Source organism: Delphinapterus leucas, chromosome 1, assembly GCF_059928025.1.
Source record: "Delphinapterus leucas isolate spDelLeu-1000000601 "Yukka" chromosome 1, BTC_Dleu_Yukka2, whole genome shotgun sequence".
NCBI lineage: Eukaryota > Metazoa > Chordata > Mammalia > Artiodactyla > Monodontidae > Delphinapterus > Delphinapterus leucas.
The window spans coordinates 83347355-83370891 of NC_143129.1; the positions used below are offsets into that span (position 1 = coordinate 83347355).

General features: G+C 49.0%; 2 protein-coding genes and 1 long non-coding RNA gene across 12 annotated transcripts in view; 2 read left to right on the forward strand and 1 right to left on the reverse strand.

The window, feature by feature from the left end:
• On the forward strand, positions 1-16147 carry ITGA10 (integrin subunit alpha 10). Its single transcript, XM_022583866.3, has 30 exons — positions 1-810; positions 2342-2453; positions 2653-2762; positions 3353-3444; positions 3671-3785; positions 4499-4626; positions 4798-4946; positions 5599-5749; positions 5954-6119; positions 6258-6331; positions 6563-6707; positions 6937-7085; positions 7308-7451; positions 7588-7791; positions 8094-8224; positions 8958-9124; positions 9221-9363; positions 9800-9913; positions 10115-10200; positions 10355-10496; positions 10646-10738; positions 10889-10965; positions 11125-11214; positions 11653-11737; positions 11909-12022; positions 12284-12364; positions 12512-12625; positions 14182-14277; positions 14554-14667; positions 14965-16147. The coding sequence occupies exons 1-30, from the start codon at positions 759-761 to the stop codon at positions 15028-15030; spliced, it is 3504 nt and encodes a 1167-aa protein (XP_022439574.1). The 5' UTR covers positions 1-758; the 3' UTR covers positions 15031-16147.
• On the reverse strand, positions 14659-19676 carry LOC149750662 (uncharacterized). 8 transcript variants are annotated; one of them, XR_016394154.1, is made up of 5 exons: positions 19589-19676; positions 18238-19042; positions 17464-18128; positions 16048-16509; positions 14659-14992 (listed from the first exon to the last, which is right to left on the reverse strand). It is a non-coding gene; the product is annotated as an uncharacterized LOC149750662 (long non-coding RNA). The 8 variants fall into 8 exon arrangements; XR_016394156.1 differs by having other exon boundaries at positions 17464-17624; positions 18022-19042; XR_016394155.1 differs by having other exon boundaries at positions 17464-17676; positions 18022-19042.
• ANKRD35 (ankyrin repeat domain 35) overlaps positions 18863-23537 on the forward strand; it is a 19556-nt gene continuing 14881 nt past the window's right edge. For all 3 annotated transcript variants that reach the window (XM_089916570.1, XM_022583868.3, XM_089916575.1), the window contains exon 1: positions 18863-18992. In XM_089916570.1, the coding sequence (XP_089772696.1) occupies positions 18954-18992 (39 nt within the window). In that variant the 5' untranslated portion in view covers positions 18863-18953. The remainder of the gene's footprint in view (positions 18993-23537) is intronic.

The window sequence follows — 23537 nt, forward strand, 5'->3', positions numbered from 1 at the left end:
CTTTTATTGAGCATCTACAGTATGTAGGGCATAGTACTAAGTGATAGAGATACAGAAAGCTAAGAGGCTCCATGGTCCCAACTTCAGAAGTTTATAGCTTAGTTGAGGAGATGGGGGTCTAATGTTAAAGTAATAATACTGGTTCCACAAAGCATACCCCATACCAGTTCATGGTTTATAGTTCCTCCAAAAACTATAATGCCATAAGGCAGCATAGGCTAAGAGTCACAAACAGAACTAAGTGGAATGGAGATGGTAAGTCTTGGTTTGTGGGTGGGCTGTGTCTTCACATGTTGGGACTCTGAGTAGGTGGGGAAATGATATCACTGTTATCAGCTCTTTCATTTTCCATATTCCAGGTTGAGATAAATAAGGTTAGGAGGTAAAAAGAATCTATCTCCCACTCCTACCTTCTATTCCAAACCTGAGGAAAGCATTATTGCTAGGCAACAACAAAGGATAGAAAAAAGAGGAAGAGAAAGAAAGGACAGAAAGTCAAGAATTGTGTTCTCTTTGGATACTGAGATGATGCCTCCAGGGGGCAGCACCAAGGCAGAGAAATACACTAAAATCGCTCATTCCTCCTTTCCTTGGTCTGGGGCTCCCCACACTTCCCCACCATTACTCCTCCCATTCCTTCCAACTTTATTTTTAGCTGCCAGTGGGAGGGGGCAGGATAGGAGGGAAAGTACAGAAAACAGAGAAGGAGAGGGACAGAGGCACAGAGGACTTCTCACGCAGACAGAGAACATCCAGACATGGAGTTCCCCCTCATCCCCCACCTGTTCTTGCCCCTGATGTTCCTGACAGGTGAGGGAGGTTAACGTCTTGGTTTCTGGTGGGAACGAAAGATATATGGATTGTTTAGCATTGGGATCTTTATGGTTAAAATTCTTTGGGAGTTAGGTTAAGAGGTTAACTGATTCTATGTTTCGTGTGTGTGTGTGTGTGTGTGTGTGTGTGTATATGTGTGTGTGTGTGTGTGTGGTGTGTGCGTACACATGCGCATGGGTTTGCATTCTTTTGCCCACACATATGACTGCCTGGCAAGGGCTGAAGCTGTCCAGTGCCTTGTGTAATATTTGTGTCCAATTAAATAAAACCTTGTCCTAAGCCCTGGAAGAGTGAGGCGACCAAAAAGAAACATGATGTGAACTTCCACATGGCTAGTCTGATTACTATTATCCCCCTCCCTACTTCTCCCTGCCCTTGGTGGTCTCTGGGTTCCTGAGACATAACTGACTAACTGTGTGGTCAGAACTCTGGGTTTATCTAACCAATGTGCTACAGTTCCTGGTCATACAGCCTTGCCAGTTTCCTGGATGCAAAAAGGCTCACATACAAAACACTTTTCTGAAAATGAGCTTGGTTTGAGACAGAGCTATAGCCATTGGTGAAAGTGGTGGTGGGGTGGCCTGAGTGGGGGTTACTTGAAGGAACAAGTCACAGGGAAAGAACCATGGGAGGGACAAGAGGCCTGGAATTTTTCCTCATCAGTGCCCTGTAATCTTCGTTTCCTAAAATACCAGCTCTGATTTTAAACAGATTGGGGTTGGGAGGGAAGAGTCAGCAAGAACATGATTGAGGGGGTCTTTAGAGTGGGCTGAGAGTTAAGGAAGAAATGCAAGTAGGCAGGGGGCAGTTGGGAGGGGGGATGAATTACAAAGGAAGTGGATCGTGAGAAACTTTGGGAGTGATGGGACCCTTGGAAAGGATGTATGGCAAACCATGGATGTAGGCAAGTGGCTCCACCCAGTTAATTACCACTGAGGTTTCCAGGGCTGGAATCAGCCAGAGACCTAGACATTGGAGAAAGAGAGTGAGAGTGTAACAATGATACTGGGAGTCAAGAAGAGACAGGAAGAGAAGAAGAGACCCAGACATGCAGTGTTCACTAACCTCCTCTTGTTTTCCCTATGGTCCTGGGTTTGGGGAGAATTTGTAAGGAATAGTTGTTCTGGGGCTGCAGAAAGGCCTTCTCCCTCTTTTGACCCTCACAGCTTGGAGAGGAGGATGTGTAGGAGGAATGATGTAGAAAAGGGGAACTTGACCCTTCCAGACATGTCTGTAAATGAAATTTGGGGGATAGGAATGGAAATACATCTGTGCAACAGCATGGCAGAGGGCCACAGGTTAGACATCTGGACCCAAACACAGGAAGAAAATCATCCTTGCTTGGAGTATATGACATTCACAGAGTCCAGGGCAGCTTATGAGTAAAAAGAAGGGAGATAGGCTGAGATCAAAAAGTTCCCTCCACGGTTTCTCTCTGGTTGTACCTCTGGGCATTCATTAGGTTCTCTGGCTGATTCCTGCTAACCTTATTATCCTGGCCCCCCAGGTCTCTGCTCCCCCTTTAACCTGGACGTGCATCACCCACGCCTATTTCCAGGGCCACCGGAGGCTGAATTTGGATACAGTGTCTTACAACATGTTGGGGGTGGACGCCGATGGTGAGGAGGAAACCAGGGGGCCGTGGGATTGGGACTGTGATAGAGCTGTTAAAGGGGAGGCAAGGTAGATGGAAATATAAACTAATCTGGTTCTTTGGAAATGGCTGGGGCTCTAGACTTGCCGTCACCATGCCCTTTCCCTCTGGCCTATCTCAAGTGTCATATTTACGCTATGCTTGTATTCATTTCCTCCTCCCAGGATGTTGGTGGGTGCGCCCTGGGATGGGCCTTCAGGCGACCGAAGGGGGGATGTTTATCGCTGCCCTGTAGGGGGCTCCCACAATGCCCCATGTGCCAAGGGCCACTTGGGTAAGAAGACTCCTCACTCTTCCACTCCTAACCCCTAACCTTGATACACTGGTAGCTTTGACCCCTTACACCTCACATTTTTTTTTTGTTTTTAAGTTTTTTGGAGCATAGTTGATTTACAATGTTGTGTTAGTTTCAGATGTACAGCAAAGTGATTTAGTTATTCATGTATCTATTCTTTTTCAGATTCTTTTCCCACATAGGTTATCACAAAGTATTGAGTGTAGTTCCCTGTGCTATACAGTAGTCCTTGTTGATTATCTATTTTATATATAGTAGTGTGTGTATGTTAATCCCAAGCTCCTAATTTATCCCTCCCCCCTCCATGTTTCCCCTTTGGTAGCCATAAGTTTGTTTTCAAAATCTGTGAGTCTGTTTCTGTTTTGTAAATAAGTTCATAGATAACATTAAAAAAAATTAGACTCCACATACGAGTGATATCACACCTTACTTCTTTACCTCCATATCCCACGTACTCCTCTTCCTGACTTGATCCGGACCTCTTCTCATCCTCTTCCAAAATCATCCTGAACTCAGTCACCCCATCTGTGACCCCATGATCTCATGCTCTTCCACTCCACTCCAACCAGGTGACTATCCACTGGGAAATTCATCTCATCCTGCTGTGAATATGCACCTGGGGATGTCTCTACTGGAGACAGTTGGTGATGGGGGATTCATGGTAAGCTGAGGAAAGGGTGGTGGCGGGGTCTCTGACGGTTTGTGGTAGAGAAAAGGGTGGTATGATAAGGGAAACTGGTCTATGTGGAGGGGTCAAGGAGTTAAAAACCCTAGAAAGCAAGGAGGGGGGTCTTGGGGAGTGGTCTCAATGCCTCTTTTGACAAAGAGCATGTTCTGAGGGTGCCCTCCCAAGCCTGGGAGTAACTCTTTCCTCTACCCATCCCCAGGCTTGTGCCCCTCTCTGGTCTCGTGCTTGTGGCTCATCTGTCTTCAGTTCTGGGATATGTGCCCGTGTAGATGCTTCGTTCCGGCCCCAGGGAAGCCTGGCACCCACTGTACAACGTGAGCCAGGAGAAGGGCCTGAGGACTCAGCCCCTAGAACGGGGTGCAGGGTGGGAAAAAGATGGGGCCACAGGGTATGATGCTTGACAGGGGAACTGCATGGCTTATCCTCACTGCTACCTAACATATCCACAAAAGCTCCATGTTTCCTAACAGATGAGAATTCAGACTCTTTACCAGGTCGTCAAGACTCCATGAACTGACTTAATCAACTTCAAAAACTCAGCTCTCACTATATCCCTTCATACCCTGCACCTTGGCTATAGCCTTCACCTCACCATTCTCCTATGTGTCATCTATTTTTATACCTCCATCTCTTTTTGTTTAAAGTGTTCTCCACCCAAATGCCTTCCTGTTTTGTCTCCTCTCCTCAAACATCTCCAGTCTTCAGTATCTTCTCAGTCGCTGCCTCCTTTGATTCTCCACCATCAGGACTGACCCTCCTTTTTTCTCTCACATCATAGAGTGGTGCTATGTTTCTACTAGCGCTTGATTCCTTCTTCTTTGTTTTTTTAGTCAATTGTATATATGCCCATCTTCTCTTTTATTCATTTTTATATTTACCCAGGACCTGGCACACTATCTTCCGTATATGTAAAAGTGCCTAATAAATGTTTGAATTAAATGTGCCCTCCTGTGACCTCTTCCCTTGTTGTCCCCATGCCCAATGTCCTTTACCCCTCTGTTCCCCATCACCATACCCCTCCTCCTAGGCTGTCCCACATACATGGATGTCGTCATTGTGTTGGATGGCTCCAACAGCATCTACCCCTGGTCTGAAGTTCAGACCTTCCTGCGAAGACTAGTAGGGAGATTATTTATTGACCCGGAGCAGATACAGGTAAGAGAAGGCAACATGGACGGGCTTGGAGGGGGAGAGACAGGGAGAGAGGAGATAAATGTAGGTAGCATCTTCAGTAGTATCCAGGTGCTCGTCTCCCCTCCCTCGCATACCTTCTCCACCCCCCACCCCCATACACACACTCCATTAGAGTGCACACTTTATTCTCAGGTGGGACTGGTACAGTATGGGGAGAGCTCTGTACATGAGTGGTCCCTGGGAGATTTCCGAACCAAAGAAGAAGTGGTGAGAGCAGCAAGGAACCTGAGCCGGCGGGAGGGGCGAGAAACAAAGACTGCTCAAGCAATAATGATGGCCTGGTGAGGCACTGGGAAGGGGGGTGTGGGAAGCCAGAAGGGTTAGGGGAGGCTTTGGAGTGCAGTGTGTACATCCCAAGATGTCTTGCCAGCTTATTTTTTTTTTTGCACGCTAATGTAGGTGGGGGAAGGCTAAATTGGCTGTCATCGCACTCATTGCATTTCTACAAATTGTCTGTGTCTGTGTCTCTCCATGTTTCTGCTTTATTTATCTCTGCAGACAGAATTCTGTCTGTCTATATACCTCCACTCCCACTTTGCTCTTGGCCCTCGGGTTTTCCACCACTCATGTCCTAGCCCATTTTCCAAATGTGACAAAACTCATCTCTGGGAAGACTCCTCTGACCTGACCATTCTCCTTTATTCTACGTTCCCTTAATATTTGTCCTCCTAAATACAATATTTGCTGAATGAATCTATGAGTGAATGGATTTTATACTTACTTGCATTGATGATATGCTGCTCTATATGTTCTATGACATTCAGACATTTGAGCTCTTACTGTATGCCAGTCTCTGCGCTAGACAGTTGGGGAAATGGGCTAAAAGGCAAGAGGCCTGGCCTCGGTGAACTGCCGACAGTGTTAAGTACTGTGTGTATGTGTATCTATCTGCACACGTCTGATCACACCTCACTCCTTTCTCTCTCTTCTCAGCACAGAAGGATTCAGTCAGTCCCATGGGGGCCGACCAGAGGCTGCCAGGCTACTGGTGGTTGTCACTGATGGAGAGTCACATGATGGAGAGGAACTTCCTACAGCGCTAAAGGCCTGCGAAGCTGGCAGAGTGACACGCTATGGGATTGCGGTGAGAACAGCTCTGGATCTGGAATGATAGAAGGGACTGGGGAGGGTGACACTGAGGACTGGGAACTTAAGGAAAACGGGCATTGACCACTTCCCAGACATCAGCCGTATTCCCTTTCTTCTCTTTAGTTGGCTGTGTCCTGTACAGCTTTACCATCTCACAGCACACAGCTAGCAGACCCCACCTTTATCTCCTGACCCCCAGGTCCTTGGTCACTACCTCCGGCGGCAGCGAGACCCCAGCACTTTCCTGCGGGAAATCAGAGCTATTGCCAGTGATCCAGACGAGAGATTCTTCTTCAATGTCACAGATGAAGCAGCACTGACTGACATTGTGGATGCATTAGGGGACCGGATTTTTGGCCTTGAGGGTAATGATTACCCTGGAGAAACAGAGGACAGGGTAGGGGGAGTTCTGGGGTATAGGTGGTCTTCTGGAATAAGTTCAGAAGGTCAAAGGGGAAACGGTCTTCCCTTATATTGCCTTATGATGTTTTCTCACACTCAAGGGTCCCACGGAGAGAATGAAAGCTCCTTTGGGCTGGAAATGTCTCAGATTGGTTTCTCTACTCATCGGCTAAAGGTTGGACAGACTCTGACCCCTCTCAACATCTGACTCCTTCCAGCCTCTAACTCAGACAGCTTCAACCCCAGGGCTCTTCTGGATTCCTCCTTTAACCAATGTCCATGCTGACCTTCCTATACCTCACCAACTGACCCCAGCATGCCCTCAGTGACCCTCTCACTCCTGGAGAGCTTTTTCTTCTTATTCCCCACTGTCTTTTCAGCGACCCCATCTGGTTCTGCCCTACAGGATGGGATTCTCTTCGGGATGGTAGGGGCTTATGACTGGGGGGGCTCAGTGTTATGGCTTGAAGAAGGTCGCCGCCTCTTCCCGCCACGGACGGCCCTGGAAGATGAGTTCCCCCCTGCGTTGCAGAACCATGCAGCCTACCTGGGTGAGTAGCAGAGAGCTGCAAAGGATTAGACGGTGGAGGGGGAAAAAAAAATGCTTCCTCAGTGCGGAGGGTGGGATGGAGGGTATAAGGTACTCACTCTTAACTCATGCAGTTTCTCACTGATCTCCTGCTACCTTCCTTTGGGACCCCCTTCTGTGCCTTTAGGGAAACCTCCTACTCTGACCCCATCTTCTTTCCCTTTCACCCCCGATTCCTTGTCCACTTCTAGGTTACTCAGTTTCCTCCATGCTTTTGCGGGGTGGACGCCGCCTCTTTCTCTCAGGAGCTCCTCGGTTTAGACATCGAGGAAAGGTCATCGCCTTCCAGCTTAAGAAAGATGGGGCTGTGAGGGTCGCCCAGAGCCTCCAGGGGGAGCAGGTAGGGCATCCAAGGGAGGGTGAGACCCTTGGCTCCTGAGGGACCTTCAGGCTGTGGGGGGAAGAGAGTGAAGGGACAAGAGAGGGGCCTTAAAAGTCTGTGTTGAATTCTGGTTGGCAGAGTCTGTCAGGGATGTGAGGACCAGATTGGCAGGTGCTTCCCACTTGTCCATAATCTTGCCTTCCCTTTCCTCTGGGGTCACCACTACCCACCGCTCTCCAGATTGGCTCGTACTTTGGCAGTGAGCTCTGCCCATTGGATACGGATGGGGATGGAACAACTGACGTCTTGCTTGTGGCTGCCCCCATGTTCCTGGGGCCCCAGAACAAGGAGACAGGACGTGTTTATGTGTATCTGGTGGGCCAGGTGAGACTTGCTGGGATACCCTAGAACTTGTCTGTGGGGGGCAAAGGGAGTGAGGGAAGGCACACACATTTGAGGGCTGGCTGAGAGGTTGGGACTGTCAAATCAGCATCTTCTGCCTTCTCCTCACCTCCACCAGCAGTCCTTGCTGACACTCCAGGGAACACTTCAGCCAGAACCCCCGCAGGATGCTCGGTTTGGCTTTGCCATGGCTGCCCTTCCTGATCTGAACCAAGATGGTTTTGCTGATGTGGCTATGGGAGCGCCCCTGGAGGATGGGCACCGTGGAGCACTGTACCTCTATCACGGGACCCAGAGTGGAGTCAAGCCCTGTCCTGCCCAGGTCAGGAGTGCCCCGACGAGGCAGGGGCATGGTGGGAGGAAGGGGAAAGGAGGTGCACCCTTTGGTTATCATTGCTCCCCTGGGCTTGAGACCCAAACTGAACAAGTGCCTTTTTTATCAGTAGTCAAAAAGGTGAGGCGGTGGGGTAGGAAACATGTTGCTGTATACTAGAGACTCCTGAACACAGGCAAGTTTCTCTCATTCCTCCTCATGCCTGAGGGGAGAATTAGAAAAAGCCAGGTGGGAGGCCTGGGAAACCAGTTGTGTGAGTCTCTGCTCAGTGTCTCCTCTCTCCCTCTCAGCGGATTGCTGCTGTCTCCATGCCACAGGCCCTCAGCTACTTCGGCCGAAGTGTGGATGGCCGGTTAGATCTGGATGGAGATGACCTGGTAGATGTTGCTGTGGGTGCCCAAGGGGCAGCCATCCTGCTCAGGTGAGTGGCCCCAGCTCAGGTAGCAGTAGACAGCATGGCATAGCTGTTAAAAGCAAGGGCTTTGGAATCACAGAGTTACATTTGGCTTTCTTGATCAACTTACTCTGTGCCTCCGTTTCCTAGTTTATAAAATGGGAATAATAATCGTACCTGCCTTAGAGGTTTGTTGTGAGGATTAAACGCTATAATCTGTGAAAAGATCTAAACACAGTGCCTAGCACACGGCAAGTGCTGATTAAATGTTAGCTATTGGGACTTGCCTGGTGGTGCAGTGGTTAAGAATCCGCCTGCCAATGCAGGGGACAAGGGTTCGATCCCTGGTACAGGAGGATCCCACATGCCGCGGAGCAACTAAGCCCATGCACCACAACTACTGAGCCCGCGTACCACAACTACTGAAACCCACACACCTAGAACCCATGCTCCGCAATGGGAGAGGCCATCGCAATGAGAAGCCCATGCACCAAGGCCAAGAGTAGTCCCTGCTCGCCGCAGCTAGAGAGAAAGGCCACACGCAGCAGTGAAGACCCAGGCAGCCAAAAATAAAAATAAATTAATTAAAAAAAATGTTAGCTGTTATCTTACTTCTGTCAGAAGGTTCAGGGGAGGCGGACACATGTGTCCCCTAGCTCCTTATTCTTTCCTTTGACCTCAGGGAGGCAGACACTGGGGACTGCCTTTCTCAAAGGGTTTTCTTCCCTCTGCTAGACTTTCTTTCCCACCCTGTTCCCAGCTCCCGGCCCATTGTCCACCTGGCCCCTTCACTGGATGTGACCCCGCCGGCCATCAGTGTGGTTCAGAGGGACTGCAAGCGACGCAGCCAGGAGGCAGCCTGCCTATCCGCAGCCCTTTGCTTCCAAGTGACCTCCCGCACTCCCGGTCGCTGGGATCGCCAATTCCGTGAGTGACTAGAGTGCATGCTAGGCAGCTCTCAACCCCTTGCATGCCATGGTCTTGGGACCCCGCTCCACCTGCACTCTTGCCTGCCCCATTCAGATGTGCGGTTCACAGCATCGCTGGATGAGTGGACAGCTGGGGCCCGTGCAGCGTTTGACGGCTCTGGCCAGAGGCTGTCCCCTCGGCGGCTCCGGCTCAGTGTGGGGACTATCACTTGTGAGCCGCTGCACTTCCATGTGCTGGTGAGGAGGGGGCAGGAACTGCTTTGCATCAGGGCCTGGGAGTGAGAAGAAGGCTGGATCAGAGGGAGGACTTTCTGCTGGATCGGCAAGAAAGCCAGAGTCAGCAAAGTGAGAAAGATCAGACTGTGGAGTCAGGCTGATCTGGGTTTGAATCCTGCTCTGCCGTTTACCACCTGTGAATTCTGGGAACTCATATAACCTGCAAACCTTAGTTTCCTTGCCTGAAAAGGGGGGATGATAATAACAACTACAAAATAGGAGTTAGGAGTTAGCTGTCTTAGAATTAAATGTAATAGTATTGATAAAACCTTAGGACAGTGCCCAGCACACAGAAAGTGCTCAGTAAATATCACCATAATTATCACATTCTGCTAGGATTCCTGGGTCGTATCCCTAATCCTGGCTCCCCATGATCCTTGACTCTGGTTTCTCTTAGGATACATCAGATTACCTCCGGCCAGTGGCCTTGACTGTGACCTTTGCTTTGGACAACACCACAAAGCCAGGGCCTGTGCTGGATGAGGGCTCACCTACCTCCATACGAAAGCTGGTCAGAAGTGCCAAGCCCTGCCCTGCCCTGCCCTGGGTCCCAACACTGCCCTTCTCAGTGAATTCAAGAGAAAGCGGAGGGAGGAGACATGAGATCACAGTGAAATCTAACTTGGGCACCCACTCTTTTCACTTTTCCCTCAATCCCATTCCTTTCTCCCACACCTTCCTCTCAGCCCTCAGCCCCTTCTCTCTCCTCTAGGTCCCCTTCTCGAAGGACTGTGGCCCTGACAATGAATGTGTCACAGATCTGGTACTTCGAGCTAATATGAACATCAGAGGCTCCAGGTGGGATGGACATGAACTGGCCAAATGGGGGTGACCCGAGACAGATCAGAAGGGACTTGAAGGGAGATGGAGGGTTGTTTCTTGCCCAGGAAGACAGAAGCGAGGCTTCTGGCGCTCCTTCAACTCTGGTCTCTCTTTTATCCACGACTCCTAGGAAGGACCCATTCGTGGTTCGAGGTGGTCGGCGGAAAGTGCTGGTGTCAGCAACTCTGAAGAACAGGAAGGAAAATGCCTACAACACTAGCCTGAGTCTCAACTTCTCCAGAAACCTTCACCTATCCAGTTTTACTCCTCAGGTGCCCTTGGGGGAGGGAATTTGGGAGGAGGACAATTGGGGTATTGTCTGTGAGGGGCCCTAGGGAAAGGCTTGCTGTGTTTAGAGGCTGCAGGCAAGAGGGCAGTTGCAGCCCCACCTTAGCCTCCACCCCGCTTCCTCTGCTCTCAGGGGGACGGCCCAGTGAAGGTGGAGTGTGCAGCCCCTTCCCCTCATGCCCGCCTCTGCAGCGTGGGGCATCCTGTCTTCCAGGCTGGAGCCAAGGTGAGTTGGGGCCCAGGATGAGAAAGGGCCTCTGAGAGATCAGGGGCTGGAATCTGCAGGGCCTGGGAGTTTAGGAAAGGAGGCACACAAGGGCTCCTGTTCCTCTGTATTGTCCCATGAGGAGAAATCTACCATGTCCCTCTCCCCCAGGTGACCTTTCTGCTAGAGTTTGAGTTTAGCTGCTCCTTCCTCCTGAGCCAGGTCCTTGTGAGTCTGACTGCCACCAGGTGAGAACAATGGGCATTTCCTCCCAGGCCTCTCCTGTTGAGTCTTGGTGGTGGTGGTGTGCGGGTGGGAGCAGGGGTGGAAACAGCGTGACTCCTTTACTCTAGAGAGGGGTGTCTGAGACAGGGCTGGGATGCGAGCCTCTCCCCCTGACCCTACAGCAATAGCCTGGAGAGAAATGGCACGCTTCATGATAACACAGCCCAGACCTCAGCCTACATCCAGTATGAGCCTCACCTCCTATTCTCTAGGTATGGCTCAGCCCCCCACTGAGACCCCATTCTGACCCCAGACTCATACTCTTTATGTTTCCCCCCTCTCCCTCCGTGTGCTTCAGTGTTCCCAAACACCAAACCCTTAGGGCTGCTCTATCTTTTTGCCCTCAGTCCCACTCATGCTGAAGCTTCTCTTAAGCATCTTTCTTTCTTAGGTATAGTACTTATGCATCCTAGTTGTAGGGCTTTGCTGGGCCCTGGGGGTTGGAGCTGGTGTGATGGGATATGGGGTGTGGCCATAAAGTTCGTACCAAGTCTATGTCATGTCTCATTTCTGTCTTCTCTATGTACCCCCATCTCTTTATCCTTGTGCTGGCCCTACCTTCCCTGAATCCATGTCTGTGTGCTGATCATGTGCCCCTGTGTCTGTGTCATGGCTGTGACCATGTGCTTCCTGACTTGGTGCCCACGCAGTGAGTCCACTCTGCACCGCTATGAGGTTCACCCATATGGGACCCTCCCAGTGGGCCCTGGCCCTGAATTCAAAACCACTCTTAGGGTGAGAAGCTGGAGGGGACCTTGGCATAAGCAGAGGGAGGGGGAGGAGTTCCTGGGAAAAGGATGGGAGGAGTCTCTCTTAGATTTCAGTGGTATTGAGGGTAAAGGGGAACAGATGAGGAAGAGTCTTTCTCTGTCTCTCACCTCTTCCCATTTCCAATCCTCCTTTTAGGTTCAGAACCTTGGCTGCTATGTGGTCAGTGGCCTCGTCATCTCAGCCCTCCTCCCAGCTGTGGCCCATGGGGGCAATTACTTCCTGTCACTGTCTCAAGTCATCACTAACAATGTGAGTCTGGGCTAGGGGGCGTATGGAACCCTGCCATCTTGATTTGGTGGACTCACCCAGCTCCCAGCATCCTGGGTCACTGCTCTCAGGGCTCCTCCCTCCCTGGGGGCGCCTTTCTTTCACATATGTCGCTTCGTTGAGAAGAAAGAAAGGGATCACCCAGGGAAGAACTACAAGAGTGTGGGTGGCGTGCTCCTGCTCAGCCTGGAGTGGCCGGCCTCTCACCATCAAGAGGGTCCCTCAAGTTGGATCTTCCTCTAGGCAAGCTGCACAGTGCAGAACCTGACTGAGCCCCCAGAGCCCCCTGTGCATCCAGAGGAGCTTCAGCACACAAGCTGGCTGGTATGAGTCACAAGAGGGTGAAGAAGGTGTACAGAGTGGGAATGCAGGGGGGGAGCAGTAGAGTTTGGAGCCTTGGGCTGGAGAGTAGAGTGGGGAGTGAGGGATATTTCCACCCCAGCGTCCTGATGTGTCTCTCTCTTCTGGTAGAATGGGAACAACTCCCGGTGTCAGGTCATGAGGTGCCACCTTGGGCGACTGGCAAAGGGGACTGAGGTCTCTGTTGGACTACTGAGGCTGGTTCACAATGAATTTTTCCGAAGGGTAAACTTTTCCTTTTCCACTGCTTTCCCCTGCTGCTCCTATCTGGGACTTTAGCATAGCCTTTTCCGGTAGACAGACTCATGTTCAAGTTCGAGCTTTGCCTCCTACTCACAAAGTTATTTAATTTTTCTAAGTTTCTTTCTCCTCATCTCTAAAATGGGGAAGAAAAGACCTACTTCATAGGGTTGTTGTAAAGACTAAGTGAATAATGAGATGAACTCACTAGAAGCTAGTTACTGTTCTTGTATTTTCCTCCATTTATCATCTCTTAGTGTTATATCAATAATCAACCGACATTATGCGGGCCTCTCACTGTTGTGGCCTCTCCCGTTGCTGAGCACAGGCTCCGGACGTGCAGGCTCAGCGGCCATGGCTCACGGGCCCAGCTGCTCCGCGGCATGTGGGATCTTCCCGGACTGGGGCACGAACCCGTGTCCCCTGCATCAGCAGGTGGACTCTCAACCACTGCGCCACCAGGGAAGCCCCAACCAACATTTATAGGATACCTAAATTCAATCAACCCATCAAATGCCTGCTATATAAAAAGCCCTCTATTAGGTAGACACTGAGGAGAATATCCCCAACATTTAGCACCATGCCTAACTCATTGTAGTGATTTAATACATTTTTATTAAATGAATGAGTAAATAGTTGATATTACATGCAGGGTAAGCATGGAGGGTAGTGGGAAGTGATATTGTATAGTGAAAGAGATCTAGATTATCAAAGATCTTTAAAGCCAGGAAGATGAAATAGAACCTAATATGACAGGCAGTCAGGAGACATGTGAGTTCCTGAGCAGGGAAATGACCTCTTAATTATAACAGCTGTTTAGTACTAGGGGTTTATATTGTGCTTTCCCATGTTCCGTATACTTTGAATTACACAAGATCCCTGGGATGTAGGCATCTTTCAGGGAAGTTAAGTCTGACAGGCCATCCTTCCCTAACTCTGGTTCTCTCCTTATCTCTCTTTGGTATCCTTTTTTCATTCATTTATTTATTCTTTTAACAAAGATTTATTGAGAAACTAGGGACACATAAATTACTAACACACAACCCTTGACCTCAAGGATCTTATAGTTCAGAGGTGAAAGACAGAGAAGTAAACACTATTATAACCTGATCCAGGGTGATGGGGGTTAGGAGGGAACACTTTCCTACTTCCCAGAGGGGATGACATCTAAAGGAAGGGTAGGAGTTAGCCAAAGAAAGAGGAGTTGAATGCATTTCAGGTAGAGCAAACAGAGTATATGAAGGGCCATAGGCTTTCCATCTGTTACCCTTCTTTTCTTTCCCCATCAGTCTCCAACCTTTTCCTCTGGTTTTGAACATCCTGGAAGTTGTGCCCCTCAGCCTCATCTTTGCCATTAGGGTTCTGAGAGCCTTATCACCACCTGATGATGGCTCACTTTATTTTTTTTTAATTTTTTTTTAATTTTTTTTATTTTTTTTATACAGCAGATTCTTATTAGTTATCTTTTTTATACATATATTAATCAATCCCAATCTCCCAGTTCAGATGATGGCTCACTTTAAGTGTCTTTCCATCCACAGGCCAAATTCAAGTCTCTGACAGTGGTCAGCACCTTCGAGCTGGGAACTGAGGAGGGCAGTGTCCTACAGCTGACTGAAGCCTCCCGTTGGAGTGAGGTGGGGCTGGAGACTGAGTCTGAGAACTGTGGAACTAGTGAGAGTGGCAGTGGCCTAAGGGCACCTGTGAGATTTTTCAGAACAGAGGTGTCTTCATTAGGCAGCAGTCAGGGAGTCAGAAGTGATAAATCAGAATGGTGGGGTCCCACTGCCTCCATTCCTACCTCAGTCTCTTTCCTTTTAGTCTTCTATTTTGCGGCTGGCTTTGCTACAATGTTGGGTGAGGCTAGCTGGGCAAAACGGTGCAAATAAAAAACAACTCTCCTTCCTATGCAGAGCCTCCTGGAGGTAATTCAGTCCCGCCCTGTCCTCATCTCCCTGTGGATCCTCATTGGCAGTGTCCTGGGAGGGCTGCTTCTGCTTGCTCTCCTTGTCTTCTGCCTTTGGAAGGTAAGCACTGCTGTCGTGGGGAGTACGGGGCATGGTGCTCATGAATTAAGGAATCCTTGATTATAGCCGGGAGAACCGGATTTGTGCTGGGCAGCTAAGCAGGCTGTGGGTGTCATGCCCAGATCTCCTTCACTCTCCTCCACAAATGTTGGTTGAATTAAACTAAGCCAAATAAAATAAATTTGAATCTCAGTTTTGGAAGCAGAACAAAATTGAAGACTTCAGATACATCTGAGGGCTGTTGGCCGGGTCCCCAGGCAGGGCATTTGGTGAAGGCTCTTATCTCTTTCCCTACAGCTTGGCTTCTTTGCCCGTAAGAAAATCCCTGAGGAAGAAAAAAGAGAAGAGAAATTGGAGCAATGAATGTAGAATAAAGCCCTAGAAAGTCCTCCCTGGCAGCTTCTCCAAAAGACTTGCATAACAGCAGAGGTTTGGGGGCTCAGATGGGACAGGAAGAAGCCTCTGGACTATCTCCCCAGACCTGCAGCCTGACTTGACCTTTGAGTCATGAGGATGCTGCTGGCAAGGGATGAGGCCTTACCTCAGACGAGAAGGGCTGGCACTAAACACTCCCACCCTGTGCTTCCCTCCTTACCATCCTGGTTCCAGAGCCAACACTGGGACCTTAGTGTAGGGTCCTTTTTTCCCCATCCCCGGGAATTAAGAATTTTTTGCCTAGGTCCCTGACTTCTTTCAGTTTCCCTCTACATCCTCCCTCACAATTTGGAAAGGACGAGGGTTATCTTCCTCCATTTCCCACCTCTCACCTTCCTGCCTTCTCCCCACTCCACAGGAGAGAGCTGACGTTGGCTTGAACGAAGTAAAGTCAACATCTGCTGCTTTCCTGTGGAGTCTGGTGATTCAGAGGGCCGGATGGGGAGAGTCAACAGGAAAAAAGGAGGGAGGAGGAAAAGCCACAAGAGACATTCTGTACAATTCCAAGGAACAGAGAAGCCTTTAGACAGGCAACTGCCATCCCCCTGAAACCTGAGACTTTCGTGGTGCACTCGCCCGCCCTCAGGTGCTGGTGAAACGGAGCTGCCCCAGGCCTTCTGGGCAAGGGTTTCCCAACTCTCCAGCCTTCCCTGGGAGCAAAGCCAGAGCTGGGTGCCCGATTCTCTGGAGCCAGGGGCCCCCACGTGGCTAGAGCTGGAATAACACAGAAGACTGGATACCCTAGGCAGTCTTCTCCTCTCTCAGGCCTCACACACTCATGAGCACTCCTTGGAGCCTCCTTACAGAAACTAGAGAGAAGGGAGTTGATGGTGGGAAACCCTTTCACCTTACTAGACTTGGGAAGCAGCAGCCCCATGGGGTCTGAATTAAGGAAGAAGCTGAAGTAGGTTGCAAGAGGTCTCTGGGAAGCAAGCCCTTACTTACTTGGCACTGTTTATATAGCACAAATAGCTCCTAGGAAATGTTTCTGGGGCATCTCCAGTCATACCTTGTAGGGCTTCTCTGGTACAATCAGTTGGACAGCCCTTGCTTGATGTTTACTGGAAATTCTCAAGTTAGTTTCTATCTCTGGACCACCCCACCACCTGACTCCCATTTTTTGGTCATGGCCAGTAAAAAGAAGTGGATTCTCATTGACAACTGGGTAACATACAGTTCTCTGTAATCAAGACTTTGGACACCAAAGTTAGTTACTGGTCTCCAGAGGGCAGCTCTGACAGCCATTTGAAGAATCAGCACCCATTCAGAGCTGAGAAGAGAGGGGACCTGATTGGGCAGTTGACTAGCCGCCACAGACTCTGTCCTCCAGGGCTGTTCTTGAGATCTGGTCACAGTGTTTATTTTGGCATGTCTCTGGCCTTTTGCAGACAGCATTGTCTCTGTTTCCTAGCAGGGTAGACAGTATATCAGATGGTCAGAACAAATAAAGTTCAGTGTCAAATGACTTCTGGCTCTCTTTGAGTTCCCTGGGATATAGACTGCTCACAAACGGTGAGAGGTGGAGTCTCGGTTTACCTTGAGACCTTATACAATTGAGTCCCTGGAAGGCAAGGTTATGAAGTATTTGAAATGTTTTCTGTGACTCTCCCACTGGAGATGTACTCTAGCCTCCTGCAATCCTCACCTACTTAAATGAGCGTAGAGTGTAAAATGTGTAGGTTTGGTAAACACATAGGCCTATACCGAAATCCCAGGTCTGCCATTTATGAGCTAAGTGGCTTTGGGCAAGTCATAACTACCCTGAGGCTCAGATAAAAAGCTGTGTAGAGCAGTGGTTAAGAATGAAGACAGACTTGGGTTTAAATCTAAGCTCTACCACTTAAATCCTGCTTGACCTTGAACAGATTTAACTTCTCGATGTCTTGACTTTCTTGACTTTCAACTTATTAGGGTTGTGAGGACTAAATGAGATGATTCAAGTAAAGTGAACATATAGTAAGTACTTAATAAATGGTAACTATTGTTATAGTTACCTGGCCTATAAGGCTGGGACAACCATTCTGTGCCAAGCTGGTGAGTTATTTTGTGGCAGGAGGATCCATGGTGGCCCTTAGTACAATTCATATAGGCTATAGTTTGATCAACATTTATGCAGCACACTTCTTTCTGGGGCAAGGACTGAGGCCATGGTTATGTTGACAGATTTCCCCTCTTTATCCCCAGTCAGCCTGCAAAGGGAGATGGGTATCCTTGAGGACTGGTTCATCTAATTCTCTCTCCACATGATTAAAAAAGCACTTTTAATATTTTTCTCCACCTAGAGATCCCTGTCTTCTCTCTTCCTCAGCGCCAGAATGGGACTTTCTCTAACCCCAACCTGTTCTTCAAAAAGCCTGTTACCTCTTCCTTCCTTTGAAGCAGAGCCAGTTTGAGAAGCAACTGTAGAAACACCAGGCTCTCCTCAGACACACAGGTGTTGCTTTCTTCTCATCGTTGCTCCTTTGTTCCTTTATTCATTCTTTTGTTCATTCACTCATCAGACATTAAGCACCTAATATGTGCTAGGCAATTTGAATAATATAAAATGCAACTCCTACCATCAAAGAGCCCAGTCTAGTAGGGGAAACAAACATGTAAACATATAATGGAAAATACAGAGAGCTGGTTGCTAGACGACATATCAGTATTAGAAATGTGTCGCACACAAGAGGCACACTTTTTTAGGTGAGGTTGGAGGGACTTTAAAAGTTTACAGGAAAAAAAAAAAAAAAGTCTTGAGGGGCCACCAAGTGTGAGAGGAGGCATTCCAGGGAGGATTAATCACCAGTCGGGAAGGGAACTGTAGTAGATTGGAGCAGCCTGAGCATTAGACTGTTTGTGAAAGTAGTGAGAGATGAGACTTGAACAGGCAGAGTGCAGCTCCAGATGAGCCTAGTAAACTACGTTAAGAACTCTGACCTTTATCCTGTAGGCTTTCACATGCATTTGAGTGTGCTCTCTCTGGCTGAAGGGAGGAGAAAAGAGAGACGGGTAGACTGACTGTTCAAGCACGAATTGCTGAGAATCTGAATTTAAAGGGCAGTGGAAATAATGAAGACGGTTTTGTGCGCATTTTTGTGGAAGGGAATGCTTAGAATAAAAAAAATCGCTCCTCTCCCTGTGCCCTTTACTAACGTAGAGGTGCGTTGGGATGTTAGGCCTGGTCCCCTTTCTCCACGTTGCGGTGGGTCGTGCATCATCCACGCTCGGTCCTTTGCTCGGCACTACAATCTCCTCCCGTTTCCAAACTGCTCTCTTCAAATCCTTCTTTGTGCCCGGGTTTTTGGCCGCGGAATGGGGGGAGGAAGCAGAGGTAACTAAGTCGGCAAATATCTCTGGATATAATCAAATCTTCGTCACCAGTGGTTAAATGCGACAGTTTCTAAGAGGTGTGCACACCGGGAGACTCCTGCGGCTGCGCTCCGGGGGACGGGGCTGAGGCGGGGCTTGGGGTGGAGCCGCAGCCTGGAACTGCGGGGAGGGGCGGGGCAGGGCAGGGGGAGGGGTTTTAGCCGGATCCCGGGTCTGGGGACCTGAGGTCCCTTTTACGATTGAGCAGGTCGGAGCTGGGGGCGGGTTCGGTTTGGGAGGGTGAGGTTTGAGACCAAGCCCAGGCGGAGACTGCAGGACTTTTGTCTCCGCAACGGCGGAGTGAGGCTGGGCCAGGGGCGGAGTGTTAAGACCAGCCCTCGGATTCTTGCCTCTGATTGAACGGGGTGGCCCCCCCTGGGGCGGGTCCTGGTTTGCTTTTGACAGCTCTCTTACACAGCTGCAGACGAGTCCGGTGGGTTCAGGAACCTGTGACCCCGCTCTCCGCGCGTCCCCGTCCCCCCGTGGCCCCGGCCCCGGCCATGAAGAGCATCTTCTCCTGCTCCAGCTCACAGGTGGCGGTATGTGCTACAATGTCTGGGAGGATGGGCATGGGGCTGGGGTCCAAGCCCTGTGGTGACAGAAGTCCTGAGTCCCATCTCCACGCACCGTCGCCTTTTCTCTTTATCGGTCTTTCTAGCTCTTCCGCTCCCGCAGTGCAGCCCTCCCGCCCTGCCTTCCTCAAGACCCTGTCTCCCACAAGGTCCTTTCCCTTGGCCCTTTCTTGTCCTCCAAGCATCTACACCCCCAACTAATGATATGTTTCCGGCAGCCCCTGCCCCCTCCCAAAGGCTGTGTTCTCTACTTCTTCTCTGTTTCCCAGTACTGAACTACCTTCAAGTATCTGTCCTATCCCCAGCCCCTGCTCAGCCCCAAGCCCCTTTCTGTCTCCCAAGTATTGCCCCACGCCCCATTTACCAGCCCTGCCTTGTCCTCACAAGCCTGCCCTCCTATATGGCCTAATCCTTGCTCTCAGTCCAGCAAGTACTTCCAGCCCCGTGCCTTCCCCTAGCACTTCCTCATAGAGTCTTCTCTGTCCTTGCCCCCATCTCACCCCATGCCACTTCCACTTCCATTCTCTCATCACCACCACTGGCTCTCAGACATCACTCCAAACCTCTTTCCAGTCGGTGCTCTGACAGCAGCAGCCTTCTCCTGTTCTCCCCTTCAAGCTCTGCTCCTCTCTGTCCAGTGGCTGTTCAACTCCCCGACCTCCTTCTGCCTGCTCTCTGCAGGTTAATCTTGCAGTCCGGCCTGGCCGGCCCAACAGGCACTGCCAGAGGAGGACAGTTGCCTGGCTGCTCCCCAAGGAATGGGTAAATTGCCTGCAGAATCCACTCTGGCCAGTTCACTGCAGTGCCTGGTCATCATACTGGTTCTTGGGCCACTCAAGGCCTTCTGCCTGCTTCTCCCCACAATCTTCCTTCATTCTAGACCCTCACCCAGTTGTTTAGGGCCTATACTCTCTGCTTCCTTTGACTGAGCTGGGGAACGGTAATGGTGAGAGGCGAAGAGGATAAAATGGATTCACTCTGAGAGTTCCCAGTAGAAGTCACTGTCCTCCCCATGTTCTCCCAGAACAAAACACAGGGAGGAAGACTACAGAAGGGAGTGGCTAAGGGAGGGTATAGCTTCTTCTTCTCTGAAGATCTCTTACAGAGAGACCCCCTATCTAGGGATGAAATTTTGTGTGGAGACTGGGATGACAGTTCATTTTGAAGTGAAGTAGCCAACTACCTGTAGTAATATTGCTTAGCCTAACTTGACTTTGTGGTGTCATTCACTGAGCAAACGTGAGAAATGCTCAGCTCACCCTGCATGGGCAGGCCACAGAAGCCTGGAAGTGACCTACGAGGCAAGAGTAGGAACTCTGTTGAGGCCTGTTCTCATCCCACTTAATGTTTGCTTCCCCACTTAGTTTCCACACATTAATCAACCAATCAAAAGGCATTTACTGAATGACTACTAAAGGTACCAGAAACTGAGGCTATCCAGAATGTCTTAACTCAGGATTTTCTTATTCACGTGGACTCTTTCTTGGTTACTGAAAGTCCTCCACATTGCCCTGCCCTTTCAGGTTTGTGGAGTCTGCCTGCTCCTTAGGAATCGGGAAACTATCTCATTCATCCTGATTCTCCAATTGTTGGTCAATACCTACTTTCCAGGATGCTGGGATGAACAATGGGCTGAATGTTGGAATTCTAAAGCATTCCTCTGTCCTTCTTCATCCCAGCTCTACAGAGGTTTGGCCATGAAGAATTTCTACCCATTCTAAACTCTTCTTAGTACAAGATTATATGTAGTAAATTAGGTGAATTTAGAACTACTTAGCTGGAAAGAAAAGTGTTTCCTCAGTCAGGGTATGGATCCAACGAGATTGAAAATAGACCAGTTTAAGCTGTAAATTGTTTCCTCTTGAAACTTCCCCACACTTCTCATGATAAATTCCTCCACTCCCTGGGTGGCTAACCGCTCTGAACCAGTTTGTCAGAGAAATAGTGTGACAGCCTTCCTGACCGCCCCCAAAGCCTGGCTTCCCAGTCATGGCAGAAGATTGCCCCTTTCCATCCCCGCTCCCACCCCTGGATCCAGATTGCACCCTCAGATTGAGATAAGGACTGAAGGATCTGTGACCATTTAAAAATTAATCTAAGTCATCCAGAATACGTATAGGAAGTTTCAGAAACAAAAAAACAAAAGCCAGCTCCTATAATCTCATTTTGATCTAGTCAAGTAGAGGATACCTTTGAGGGTGTCTTACATAGGCAGCTTACTCTGCATATGTAGGAAGTAAGTCAGAAAATAGCTTTAAACAGTAGGCACTGGATCAGCTTAGAGGAATGTCAATTGCATTTTAAAAATTGAGAGACAGCTCCTGGTTCCTCCAGGGCAGCATTTCCATTTCCATTCACCTGCCCTACAGAGGTACCCACTCTCTCTGCTGTTTCTCTCTCTACTGTTGGTGTGTTCCACCTTGATAGGATGGTCATAGACACATGGCCAGAGATAAGGAGAGCCTGCAATTACTTCTACAAAGCCACCCTCCCACCCCCCACCCGACCCCCGCCAATCCTACGGGAGATACAAAGCTTATCCTTGTTTTGAGCCTGCTGATTAATTTGGTGATTGCTCCCTTGAGGCTGTGATGGTTATCCTCTTTCCCAAGGTGCTGGGGTGAACAATAGACTGGATCTTGAGATTCGGAAGCATCCCTCTGTTCTTTTTTTTTTTTTTTTTTGTACTTGCCATGTGGCCATGCAGGATCTTAGTTCCCCTACCAGGGATCGAACCCGTGCCCCCTGCATTGGGAGTGTAGAGTTTTAACCACTGGACTGCCAGGGAAGTTCCCCTCTGTTCTTCTTCACCCTAGCTCTGCAGAGGTTTGGCTGTGAAGAATTTCTACCTATTCTAAATTCTTCTTGGTATAACAAGATTATAGGAAGTAAATTGGGTGGATTTAGAACTATCTAGCTGGAAAGAGAATTATCTACCTTGCTAAGAAGCACCTTTACCATCTATACAGCTTGACTGTCATACATTACCCGATATGATCAAGATCCCTTCCTCCCACTCCCCTGGATGGAGAATTCTGAGCCCAGGAACACCCAAAATGTGCCAAGCAAGGCTAGGAAGGATGGGGATTAGGGCTGACATTTATTGTGTACCTACTACGTGACAGACAGTTCTAGGTGCTTTATATAGTGTTACTTTATTAGCAAACTGAGGTTCAAAAAAGTTTTACATGCCTCAATTCACAAGGATAGAAAGTGTTAGAATCAGGATTTTAAATAGAGAACTTCAGATTGAGGTCAGCTGATGGTGGCGTCCTGTGGTGGAGGTGTAGTTCTAGCTGTCTGCTTTTTCTGAGGGTGATATGGCCCCCCATGGGGCATTGGATAACGTGTTATTACATCTCAGTCTGTTGGTATGTGGAGCAGTCATTTTGCTTATTATGTCCTTTGAGAATTAACCTGTTTGGAGACTCTTCTCCTTGTACAGAGTAGTGTCTGAAGGTGGGTGGTTTTACCCTGGAGGCGGTCTTAGACTGTTTATTTGAAAATAAGTAAACCTTCCATAGCTCCGTAGTAAATGGCCTGGTGGTGAGAACTAGAATAGGGCATCTGATGGCCTGGGTTCTAATCTCAATTTTACCACTATTTTGTGGTGTGACCCTGGACAGTTATCTAACCTCAGTGTGCTTCAGTTTCTTTTCTGTCAACTAGATAAAATAATATCAGCCCTAACTACTTTCTAGGGGTGTTGAGAGGGTAATTGAAATAGCACTTAAAAGAGCTACGAGGAATTACCTCACGAGTATTACCTCAGAATCCATCTACCTTAGATAATTTTATGGTTTAGGCATTTAAAGTCTTTCCTGTTCTTGAGTAATAATTTGCCCTGGCTATGTATCTGAAAATGAGTTGGCTTCCATAGACCCCTTTTTTCCCCCACCTTCTCCTATAGCCTCTTCTTGTTGCAATTACACCTCATAAAATGCAATGTGCTGCCACCAGTCCCCCACTGCTTCCTGTTTTTTTATAAGGATGCCATACACTTGTATAGCTTTTTACAGTTTACAGAGAGATTTTATATACGTTAGCTCATTTAATACCCACAGCATGATGAGGTAGTTATTATTTTCCTCATTTTATAGATGAGGAAACAGATTAGAGGTGTTCAATGACTTACTCTAGGTAGCTGAAGTATGTGAATTACTGAAGTAGCTGAACGAGGCCGTGAACTTAGGCCTGCTGACAAATATTCACCTAGGGCCCTTTTCACCATTCCACAGATTTTTGCATCCTTTCTTCCTTTCCTTTCCTTTCCTCTCTGGACCAAACCAGGCTTTTCCATGCTTTCAGCTCTGGGTGTTTTTACACAGCTCTTTCATGTTCTGTGATACTTCAATTATTGTAATTACCCCACCACCTGAAAAAGTCAAGCTGGCATGGTAGAACAATGTGTGCCCAGGTATGGCTGTTGTCTGGGACAGCTGCTCCCTGCCAGGAAAATGAGGAGGGAGGGAAGGGTGGAGGAGGGGAGCTGCCTCCTCAAGCCGAGCTAGA

Bases quoted from the DNA above. Each gene is read 5' to 3' on its own strand.
- ITGA10 (XM_022583866.3), top strand. From the start codon at position 759: ATGGAGTTCCCCCTCATCCCCCACCTGTTCTTGCCCCTGATGTTCCTG. The intron at 5,750-5,953 runs GTGAGAACAGCT...CCTGACCCCCAG, and splicing joins TGACACGCTATGGGATTGCG to GTCCTTGGTCACTACCTCCG. The intron at 11,215-11,652 runs GTATGGCTCAGC...GTGCCCACGCAG, and splicing joins CCTCACCTCCTATTCTCTAG to TGAGTCCACTCTGCACCGCT.